This window comes from Mastacembelus armatus, chromosome 18 (assembly GCF_900324485.2).
Source record: "Mastacembelus armatus chromosome 18, fMasArm1.2, whole genome shotgun sequence".
In the NCBI taxonomy this organism is placed as follows: domain Eukaryota; kingdom Metazoa; phylum Chordata; class Actinopteri; order Synbranchiformes; family Mastacembelidae; genus Mastacembelus; species Mastacembelus armatus.
In genome coordinates this window covers 1,922,490-1,934,669 of record NC_046650.1, presented here as the reverse complement: position 1 = coordinate 1,934,669, position 12,180 = coordinate 1,922,490, and the positions used below count along the sequence as shown (strand labels likewise).

The 12,180-nt window shown below is 39.5% G+C and overlaps 1 protein-coding gene across 1 annotated transcript in view; it reads right to left on the bottom strand.

Annotated features, from left to right (window-relative positions):
* Window positions 1-12,180, bottom strand: part of adam19a (ADAM metallopeptidase domain 19a) — a 178,130-nt gene that overhangs the window by 74,406 nt on the left and 91,544 nt on the right. The window contains exon 4 of the mRNA XM_026333492.1: window positions 1,483-1,564. Coding sequence (XP_026189277.1) covers window positions 1,483-1,564 — 82 coding nt within the window. The remainder of the gene's footprint in view (window positions 1-1,482; window positions 1,565-12,180) is intronic.

Sequence of the window (12,180 nt, the reverse complement as noted above, 5' to 3'; positions counted from 1 at the left end):
ACTGTTTCTGTGTTTAAAAATAAACTTTTTCCTGCTTAAACTAAGGCCGGACCAGCAGCAAACATTTCAATGCTTTCTCTCAAAATGCATGACCTTTACCTTGTTCGACTGTAGGATGGCTAATCTTTTGATTCTATTTACTTCATAGCCTTAAAGAGTAAATTTTTATTAATATGAAAAGAGTTAGAGTTTGGTCTCTTTCTTTTATATATAGCTCATTAAAATAGCAGGTGGCAATTCAGTGTAGTCAGTGTTAAAATGGTAATATCTTCAGTGACATCATTGTTAATTTATATAAACTATATTTGATTGTTGTTTGTAGTGTTACACCACTACTTGCACAGTTCTTGCACACTACTTGCTTCTAAATGCCACATATGCATTTAATACTCCACTAAGGCCTAAGTATGTATTATGCATATGGAGACTAATGTTTTATTGTATATGTACATGCAAGCATGAAAAATGTGTGCTATTGTATAAATCTATTACATCCCCTGTACGTGTGTGTGTGTATCTGCCTGTTGAAGCAGTTTTTTATGCAGGTATGCAGGTGCATGCTTTAGAGCTGAAAGTAACCAGCATCATGCTGTTTTGGGGCTCTAGAAGCAGCTCTCTGTGTTTCATGTGGCACCTTTTTCTTTTAACACACTTTCAACCTGGCTGACAAGCCATGCTCCCCAGCCTTCAACATGCAGCCTGTCTGACACACAGCTGACAGTATTCAAAGTGCTTTATGATTCATGCTTCAGTTATGGAAGCAGCCTCAACACAATGACAGCTCCCATATGGTCTTAAGAAATCAAGCATGGCGTTAGATCAAGCAAAACACTGAAGTCACACTTGGCCGATTTGCTCCAGTTGTTTGCAGTATGCCTCACGATGATTGGCTCATTCACAGCTGTGGAGCTAGTAACACCCAATTATATCCATTCAGGTGTATGTCAGAAACATTAGAAACTCTCACTTCCTCACTGTTAAAGTGCAGCCAGGCCAAAAATTAACTCATGTCATAGCTTGGATAGCTAGCAGGCCAACAGCAGCAGTTCACAAAGTCGAAACTATATATATTTTATATATTTTATTGTCACATCTCAGGTGAGAAGGCCTTTACTAGCATTCCATGAAATCTGCATCATACTTGTCTAACTGAAATGCCCCAACATATGAAGGGATTTTAGCCTGCAAGCTGATTTTCATACCACACTGAAATCAATAGACAAAAATGGTACCCAGGACACAGTAGTAATTTAGAAGCACATAACATTGTTATGCTCGTTTGGCAGTTATATACAGTAGACATCATGTAGCTCTTCAAGGATCTACCTTAGCTTTAGGTTAAAGTACAGATTAGTGTGTTTCAGAATGAAGACACTGCATTAACAAAATGACAACTGCTGCTGCTAGGAAGAAGCTGAAAAAGAGGGGGAGAAGAGAAACAGCATCGTACACACTTGCTTCAGCCTGTTGCTTCATACTTACAGTGTAGTTGTAATCAGTCACAGTCACCGAATGCCCATCTCCTGTGTAGTAGGTCTCTGTAAAGTCTGGACTTAAAAGCTCACTGGGAAAGAAAAAGAGAAAAAAGTGGAGGGTGATTAGATAAGATTTAACTTTAATGATCTGTGTGGATTTAAGATCTTAGTAGTGCAGGCAGAAATAGGACAAAAAGAGAAAAACAATTTGAGGCTGTGATTCCACTGAGCACATTTTTATAATTTTTAGTGACTAAGTTTCTACACTGTTGTTTATTAATGTGAATTTGAGCTTATCCACTTGGAGCTGGGAAAGCCATTGATAGGAACTGATGAATCTTGTGAGTTCCCCTGTTTTACAGAAGTGCATTATCCTTCTTTGAGTTGTGCCCAGAAAGAATAATGGGACACTTCTTTACATGGAATATCTGCCATGTTGGCATGGCTCATCAGTGACAAGAGCTGACTCCAGATGGAGTTGCTTGGTACAGAAAAACAAATATTTAGCTCTGTGTACATAGTAGATTCAACTGATGGATTACATGACTGAGACAATCTAACAATCATATGGGCTCAAGAAACTTTGCTCCTCAGTACAATAACCAGGCAATTTATTATTATGTGATGTGCAACATTTTGTTGTATCTTATACCACATTGGCCTACTGAATCGCTGCTTTGAAGAAAGTACAAAGTCGCATAGTCAGACAAAGCTTAAATGATATTCATAGCTTCTTTCTTTGCTTGCTGACATCCCCTGTATCATTTTCTGACATTGCCAATCTTGATTGCAAAAAGCATAATCTCCTCCAAATTAAATGTTGGTTCAGCAGGACGAGAGTCTTTCATATTGATGGAGTTAGGCACTGATAACCAGAAAAGACAGAGAAAGAAAAAAATACCCAAATTCCTTTATTGTGCTTGCATCAAATATGTGTCTGTTAGTTACTTATTGCATGCACATTCTTATCTTGTACAACTAAACTTTTCTTTATCCCAACCGTTCTTCTGAAAGAAAGCTTTCCGAGTGCTGCAAATGATAAAGGAAAGAGATTACTGTTTGATGTCTCCTAAAAGGTCACCTTACAACAAAAATGCATTGGCTCCATTTTAGCCCACAGGAGAAAAAGGCGACATTTGTCATGCCTGGGGACGGATGAGTCGGTTGTCAAATGCCAAGGTGTCCCTGGACAAATGCTTCAGTTTTACAGACGTATGGATCAGTGGTACCAAGAGGACGTCTGGCCTTATTCAGCCACTATGTGTGGCTGAATTACTGACCAGTGGGCAGAGACACTTTGGCAGCAAATCCCTGAGCATAAATGAGCAAATAGAAGATGGACCACGGAAAGATGAGACCAATCTCCATTTGGTCTCCAGGGCCCTATTGTATTATTCATTCAGGGGGATCGTAATGGAATATAATTCAGCTTTCTCACCCCTTTTACTGCAGACAATTTGCTCTGCTATATAAAAAGACTGTCTTACGTGGCAGTCCTCTAAAGTTAATTTGATTGCAGCTGGTCCACAGACAGTAGTGTGTGAAATCCAACTTCATCCTATTCAGAAAAGTATTTACACAGCATTTTCATCAAAGGCAGAATGAAGAAAAAGCTGAGTGAATTTCATGGCAGGTCGCTGTCTTTCCAACAGTCAGGATGTGGTAGAGACAAAGATCACAGTCAAATATGTCCTATGGCTTCATTAAACTTATATTTAAGTGGCAAGGATTTTGATTAACTACTTCACAACACCTTGAAGCTTGGCAAATACTGGATGAACTGTTTCCCTGCAGTCATGGTAAACGACCTTTGAGCTGAAGCAAAACAGGGCATAGATCAGTGTCTATGGTGTGTGTAGAGGTCTGCAACTCAAGCAACCAAGCTTGGTTAAAACCATTAGGATAACTGTAGGCCACCCTTTACCTGGACAATGCAGACTGGGGCTCAGGCACAGGACAAGTGATAGTGCTACGTTTAGAAATAAACATTCACTGTCAACTTTCAATGTTGAAGTAGTGCATACTCATAATTTCCCCTTGGGGATGAATAAAGTTCATCTTATTATTATTTTATCTTATTTTGCCTTTGTTTTTCTAGATGGTCAGTTCTGAGTGTAGTTGTTGACAGAGATTTATGGTTGTTTCTGATTGAGTGTGAGTGATGGTTGGCTCACTAATACTGTGACAGTTGGATCATCACTGTATATGTTGGAGGGAAAACCACAATTTATTATAGATTGTTCCAGATTACATTTTGTGGGTCCTGGCATTGGCTCTATCAGTTATGGTATCATTGAACTTAACAAAGAAATCACTGATATCTGGAAGCATGTAACATGCCTGGAAATGGATCAAGTAGACAGGCTGATCAGTGGTAAACAAACCAAGAGTTAATCCAGATAAGCTACTTCACCACTTTCTTTAGAAGTGACAGTGAACATGACAGCACCTGAAATGTTCCTTACAAATGTTTATTGCACAGGAAAACAGAGTGAGCACAACTATCACCCCAATGTTTACCACACCCTCAATGTTGATACCAATGTTGTGCTTTTTGTGTGCTACTACTGCTGTTCATAAACTGTGACCAACACACCAGTGCCTGTGTGCAGCTATCTGAAAAGTGAGTTTTCACACTGGCATCATGTCAGGTGTTCTCCATCTGGGATAATGGGGTGAATGTATTCCTTTTGTGGGTAAGACTGTGTCTGCATCCCATCTCAAATATTTCTGCAGTTCATTTGTACAAACTTCTGACAGAAATGAGAAAGAAAATTACTATGTCAAAGCTGAAATGAAAATGAGATTTTTTATGGTTGTCACTTTCCACATTGTATCATTGTGTCATATTGCACCTTAAGGAAAAAATATTAGTGCTAAATTGAGTGATTACACTCCAGAAATGTAATCATTTGATTTGATTCTTGATTAATTTCTTTGTTGTTTTTTCTATTAGATTAAAAGTTACACCTCTGTAAGGAGGATATGTGCAGACCTCACGCATTAAGCAGTATCGTCTACCATGAATGCTCATTAAAAAAGTGCCACTGGATGTGGTACAACTCATCAGCAGCTTTGATACTGAATAATTACACAAACACACCCAGCTTTTCTCCCTCCCTCAGAGCATCAGCTGCAAAGCCACACAGTGTAGCTGGGGTCAAACCGCTGTACTACTTCCAAGAATAAAAGTAATGGGTTCTTTTCAAGGCACAGGAAGAGCAGATAGGCAGCCTGGCTTTGGTGTGCTGGTATAATTTGCTCTAACGAGCATGCTGAGTGGGTAAGCAGCTGGAAGCAGTCATATAAGTACGATGCTATGTACTGTAGGGGTGCTATGTTTTTACACCCATAAGCCTTCCTCTTTTTGTCTGGTTAGCAAAGCTTTTATATCTTAGTTAAACAACCTATAGGAGAAAGCACAAGGGAAGAGGAGAAGAAGCAAATACAGGAGAGAGATGAGTCAAAGGAAGAATACTATCACATTCACTGTTAAATGTGCAGAATGTGTATGGAATTACGGGGTGATCATTAAGTTGGCTCATTGTTTCTATGAATATTTTCTAATGTTACACTAATGTTACTCTAATGTTACACTGTTACACTATAAGCCTATACCATTACTTTGCAACTGTCATTAGTGCTAGTTTTTGTAGTAGCAGAAAGCCATTTTCAATGAAAACACTCTAAAAAAGACACAGTCCACTACCTGCTCAGCACCAAGCTGATGCAGATAGAGACTAGGTGAACATAATGGAACATTTAGCAGCTAAAGATCAAGGCCTAGTTCAAAAGCGAAAAAGGCAAATTTACATTTTATTTGGTTCACAACATGAATGCTCTCTGTCATGAGTGCAGTAAATCCTTCAAAGTTTTTGAAGGATTTACTTTCATTCTGAATCCTCAATCCATCAGCAGCAGAGAACCCCTTCACATTTATCTTTACTTATATTCTTCATTTGCATATTCTCAAGAAACCAATAAACTATATCAACATACAGTAGTAGTATTGATAAAATCCCACTCATGTCTGTCACTAGCAGTGAAGCTGGTACTATAACACAAAATAATTATGGCCAAAAGTGCAAAAATAAGACTAAGATTATTAAGAGAAAGATGTTTTTCTTCAGCTGACCATGCATTGCTTGAGGTATTAAAAGTCATTGCCTATGGGTGTTTACTTTGTGTGTTCTCATTAGAAACAGACAGGATGGATGCAGCACCACAAGCACTATAAAAAAAAGAGGCAAATGTCAACAGCCAACAACACCTTTGTCTGTTCTGAAATAAACAGGCCATCACCAGACTTCAGGAGGAAACACAGCTGAATGCAAACAGTGTTCTTGCTATCTAATGAAACACATTAAGTGGAAATGACTAGGCCACTGTGCTGTGTGGGAAGGTCTCATTCAGGCATGTCTATGGGCTGTTAGGAATAACTGGGAAACAAGGAATAAAAGAGTCAGTGAATTATTCCATTAAACTCAAGATCTTCTCTTGTTGTACTGTGTTAGCTGAATGGAACAATCACATGCTGAATATTAAATACTGTAGGCTAAATGCTGAAGTGAACTGCTCTCAAATTAAACTTCATGGGGGTTAACTAAAAACAATGTCATGCTATTTATAGAGCTATAAACTAATATATAGCTACTGTAGCTGTGCTTCAGCCTCGAAGGTTTCCTAGTCCAGGAAAAAGTATGTGCTGCTTTTTGCCTCCTGCAACCACACAGAGGTTCTTGCATCCTTATCTGTATGGTTGCACACTGATGCTCTTTATAGCTCCATAGAGAACAGATTTTAAAAGATGGAGAAGGAGAATGTGTCTTTGATAATATCCATGCTGATATTCCGGAGATCGGGCTGCATTTTCTGGTTCACTGATAAGTGTATATGAGATCAGTTAAACATTCATGGCTGACAACTGAGATCACTGTCTCTGAGGATCGATTATCAGTGCTGTCAGGTGAAAACCTGCTGCTTCTATGATGGCTGCTTTGCAGAAACTAAGAGTGGTTTTATTCAGCTTCATGATGCAGTATCCCTGTCTGTATAAAGTCGTGTGTGTCTCTGTATGTTTACTGTGCTAACTTGACAGCTGCCCAGCATGTAGCAGAGATTTGACATCAGTTCTTATCTGATCTACAGCAGCTGTGTTTGCAACTGCTCTTCTGATTACCATGGAGATGTAACCTGTTCACTGTCTGTTAGACAGAGATGAACCTGAAATTAACCCCCTCGAACTCTGGTTGATCACAACTGCACCATAACTCCTATTGAAAAAAAATTGTGATTTAATGAGACAAGACTTCGCTGATCACGATGGTATAAAAATGCATCTGTGGGGTCAGAAATGTGGCCTCTGGAGCCATTTACCAAATCCCCCACCACTGCTTTCCAGCTCTTAACTCCCCAATTGGAGTTAAATATGTAAAATACACAAACAATGAAAAAACCACCCAAAGAGTTAGCAAGTTTAGACTAAAACACTATAATTCATCTTTTGTACCAGGCCAGATGATGCAATTAAGATGCACAAGACACTAATAAACCAATGAATGATGTGTAATATGTAAAACACAAGTCTGGTTCTACAAGCCACACTTGAGTGAAGCCAAATTCTTTAAAACACATAAAAACATGCAAGGGAAGACAAACAAACTTAAACAGTCCTACAGATCTACATTAATCAGCTTAAAACATCTTTTGTACAAAATTCATGTAGGAAAATATTTATAAATTTATGTATAATGCACTGAAGGAACTAGCTGGATAATGTTGAGTCGGTGTGTAATTTTGCCAAAAAAATGTCAGACTCAATAATTTTCTCTGGACCCCTCCCCAGTCTGACCAGCGATGACATGTTTAGCCGCATGTCGTGGTTCCATCGCTGGCTGTCTAGGTTGTGTCCAGCAAACGATGTGGGCTTCATAGACAATTGGGCCACTTTCTGGGGAAAACCCGGTCTGGTAGCGAGAGACGGCATCCATCCCACTTTGAATGGTGCAGCTCTCATCTCTAGAAATTTGGCCGAGTTTATTAGCCGACCTAAAGTTTGACAATCCAGGGTGGGGACCGGGATGCAGAGACTCAGTCTAAAACGCCTCTCTGCAGTTTGTTTAGATTTGTCACCCCCCACATCTAAATCATATAAATCAGAAGTTAACACAAGAGGAGTTATTTACCTTATACCTTACAAAAATTAAGACCACTCCTCCTATTTAACAGAAAAACAGAACGGTCTTCATTTAAATCTCTGTTAGTAAATTATTTGATAACTGATCACCAAATTGACCTACTTTATCTTACTGAAACGTGGCTACAGCAGGATGAATATGTCAGTCTGAATGAATCAACCCCCCTCAGTCATAAAAATTATCATGTTCCTCGAAGCACAGGTCGAGGTGGAGGAGTAGCTGCAATCTTCCAGTCAAACTTATTATTAAACTTTCATCCTCAGAACAAGTATAACTCGTTTGAGAGCCTCACTCTGAGCCTTATAGTGGGAGATTTTAACATTCATGTAGATGTTGAAAATAACGGCCTCAGCATTGCATTTAATTCTATATTAGATTCAATTGGTTTCATTCAAAACGTTAATAAACCCACCCACTGTTTCAATCACACCCTTGATCTTGTTCTGACCTATGGCATCGAAATTGAACATCTAATAGTTTTTCCCCCAAATCCTGTTTTGTCAGATAATTTTTTAATAACTTTCGAATTTAAGATGATGGATCATGCAGCGTTTGGAAGAAAATTCCACTACAGCAGATGTTTATCCGACAACGCTGTTAATAAATTTAAGAAACTGATTCCATCTTTATTTGCATCTATGCCAAGTATAAACATAGTGGAGGGCAGCTGCCTTAATCCTACTCCCTACCAAATTGATCATGTTGTTGACAGCGCTGTAACCTCACTGCGTGAAACGCTTGATTCTGTAGCCCCTCTGAAAAAGAAGTTAGTGATTCAGAGAAGACTAGCCCCATGGTATAATTTACATATTCGTACCTTAAAGCAAAAGAATTTTATCTAGCCTGGAAAAACAGTCTATTAACATATAAAACGGCTCTCTGTAAAACCAGAACTACATACTATTCATCACTAATAGAGGAAGGTTTTTCTTTTCAGTGTTCCCTTAGCTCTCAGCAGTGATGAATTTATGAGTTTCTTTAGAAATAAAATCACAACTATTAGAGATAAAATTCAGCAGATGCTTCCTATACCTGCAATAAATGAATCTTCTACTACAGTAGCTCTTGAATCAGTTATGTTTAGACTGCTTCTCTCCTATAGATCTCTCTGAATTTACATCAGTAGTTGCTTCATCGAAATCATCAACGTGTCTCTTAGACCCCATCCCGACTAGACTGCTTAAAGGCACCCTGCCATTAACTGATTGATCTTTATTAGATTTGTCATGAGGCGGCCAGACTCTCTCTCCCCTGTTTCCCGCTTTGTTTTCTTTTTCCCTTTTTTCCTCCTGTCTGTTCGTCTATCACTGTCCTAATGATTCATAGGTGTGTGAAGCGAAATGGTACGCCCCACTATTCATCCCACTCAATATAAGCTCCGGACTTCCTCATTCAGATCGCCAGTTCATCAGTCTGGCCTCGGGATTTCACCCCAGGACTCGGACTACTTGGTATCTGGGTGTGGGTCCTCAGTTTTCAGACGCACACATGGCATGACACTACCACAGGTCTTTAAGACTGCAGTAATCAAACCCTTACTCAAAAAGCCTAGTCTTGATCCAGGAATCTTGGCTAATTATAGACCAATATCCAACCTATTTCTAAAATCCTTGAAAAAGCTGTTGCTAAGCAGCTATCAGACCACTTACACAGGAATGAACTATTTGAAGATTTTCAGTCAGGATTTAGAGCACATCATAGTACAGAAACAGCACTGTTGAAAGTTACCAACAATCTTCTCTTAGCCTCAGATAATGGACTTGTTTCCTTGTCCTGCTAGGACCGATTCTGTTCACCTTGTACATGCTTCCTTTAGGCAATGTTATTAGGAAGCACTATATTAATTACCACTGCTGATAACTGATAGCACAAACCAGTTAGCTAGACTTCAAATGTGTCTTACTGACGTAAAGGCCTGGATGACCAGTAAACAGCCAGAGTCCTGACAGGAACTAGCAAGAGAGATCATATTTCTCCTATATTAGCTTCTCTTCATTGGCTCCCTGTAAAATACAGAATAGAATTTAAAATCCTTCTTCTCACATACAAATCCCTTCATAATCAAGCTCCTTCATACCTTAAAGACCTCATAGTACCATATTATCCCAATAGACCACTTCGCTCTCAGAGTGCAGGTCTACTTGTGGTTCCCAGAGTTTCCAAAAGCAGAATGGGAGGCAGAGCCCTTAGTTATCAAGCTCCTCTCCTATGGAACCAGCTCCCAGCCTGGGTTCAGGAGACAGACACTCTCTGTACTTTTAAGGCTAGACTTAAAACCTTCCTCTTTGACAAAGCATATAGTTAGGGCTGGCTTCAGGTAACCTTGAACCATCCCTTAGTTATGCTGCTATATATCTATATCTATATCTACCCTACCCTGCTCTTCGTTACCCTCCCCTACCCTCCTCTCCTCCCCCCTCACATGTATATTCCATCACTGAATGTCACTAACCTTGTGCTCTCTCTCTCTCCCCTAGTTTGTGCTCTCTCCCTCTCTCTCTGTTCTCTCTGTACCTTCTGCAGGTGTCCCTGGTCCTGGAGCTGTATATCGCTGATCTGCAGTTACTGGTCCCACCAACCTGCAGTGTCTATTTTTTGTTTATTGTTGCTGTTCTTTTCTCTCTGCTCTATCCACTCACCCCACCCAGTTGAGACAGATGGCCGCCCAAGTTGAGCCTGGTTCTGGTGGAGGTTTTTTCTTCTGTTAAAGGAAGTTTTTCCTCTCCACTGTCGCCATGTGCTTGATCATAAGGGATTTTTTGTTTTTTGTTTTTTTTTTTGTAAAGTGCCTTGAGATGACTGTATTGTGATTTGGCACTATACAAATACATTGAATTGAATTGAATACATGGATGAAGAGTGGACAGGTGAAAAAGAAAGCTTCCAGACCTTTAGAAAGATCATTACTTTAGCAATACACACACAAAAGGGTCAGGGTTAAGTATGCTATGATAAAACATATAAACATAACACCGCTGACATTTGCAATACTGTGAAAGTACTTGCCCTTGAATGCCAACATGTAGTGAGAAAAAGAACAGGAGGAAGAGACCTTGGATGAAGAGAAAGAGCTGCAATGTTTCTCACAGCATACCAACTTAAATAGAAAAAACATGCATTCGTCTGTCCTCCAAGTAGCAACCTGAATACACATTCTTCCCAGTCAGGATGGGGATGTGTTGAACCTTTATCTGGCCGAGACAGACTAGACAGGGTCAACCTCACGGAACACAGAGTGATAGAATGGGAATGGGATTTTTGAGATGAACATCACAATGCATTTCTGTACCACATTTGACTGAATTGCAAAGGTTTCTTGTTTCCTTGGTAACCAAATTCACTTCCTGTTAATGTGTTTTGCTGTGTGATTCTGTACAGCTTGTTTACAGATTAGCGCTAATCTAACATACCTAAAAACTAACTAGATCCTCCTTCTACAACTTCTAAATCCTTACATATTCCTGTACCGTTTTGTTTGTCCAGCACCTCTTGCTATTTCCAGACTTAACTTGTTACTTCTGACTTGCTAGCCTACCAGTCAAATCTGAAGCTGCTGGCTAATGCTAATCGTAAATATGGTAATATTGTTATTTGCGTCCAAAAAAATATCAGACTCCGTAATTTTCTCTGGGCCCTTTCCCAGTCTGACCGCCGATGACATGTTTAGCTGCTTGTCATTGTTCCGTCCACGGCTGACCGACTGTCCTCTTCAGTTTGGTCTTTTTTAGTATCTTTGTTTCTGATATCGACACAGTAATGTCCAGAACTAGTAAATTCAAGAGCAATAGATTGTTTGAACATCACTACACTGTCCTTTTCCATGTCCAACATGGTCCCTGCTTTCTTCAGTGACGTTTCACTCAGCAGGAGTGGAATGTCAACCTTGACAACTTCTGTTTCAATTAGGCATTTTGACAGTCCTATTTTAGCTGGTAATTTCACATTTCTTGTGGAATATACCAAAATCCCATCTCCAAATTGAAATGGTCTGCAACTGTGAGTTTCTGTTTGCATCAACTGGTTCACTTGATCTTGAGTAAGGTCATCAATATAGTTTTCCAGCCATTTCTCCCCACACACAGTATGAGTACAAGCAGTGTCAATAATCACTGATCCCAATGATTCCGTCATGAATATCTCTGCATCTGACTTTGAGGCCTTTGTAAACAATGTGATGTTACATTCTTCAATATCTGCATCTTCAGTTATTCATACTTTTACAGTTTTTTTGTGTGGACAGTCTTTAGCCCAGTGAAATGTGCACTGGCAAATAGCACATTTGGATCTCTTACCGTACTTATCCAGTGGATTAGTCCCTGGTAATGGCTGCTTTGGTTGTCCACCTTGCATCCTTGTGGTCTTTGTTCACTGAAAAATGCCACGTCCTGGTTCACTTGTCTTCCATTTGATGAGCCTGTCGTTTTTAATCCGAAAATCCATTTTAGAGCCGACTTCATGGAAGAAAACCTCAATTCTATGCAGGCCGTCACAAGCCATGTCCAATATTT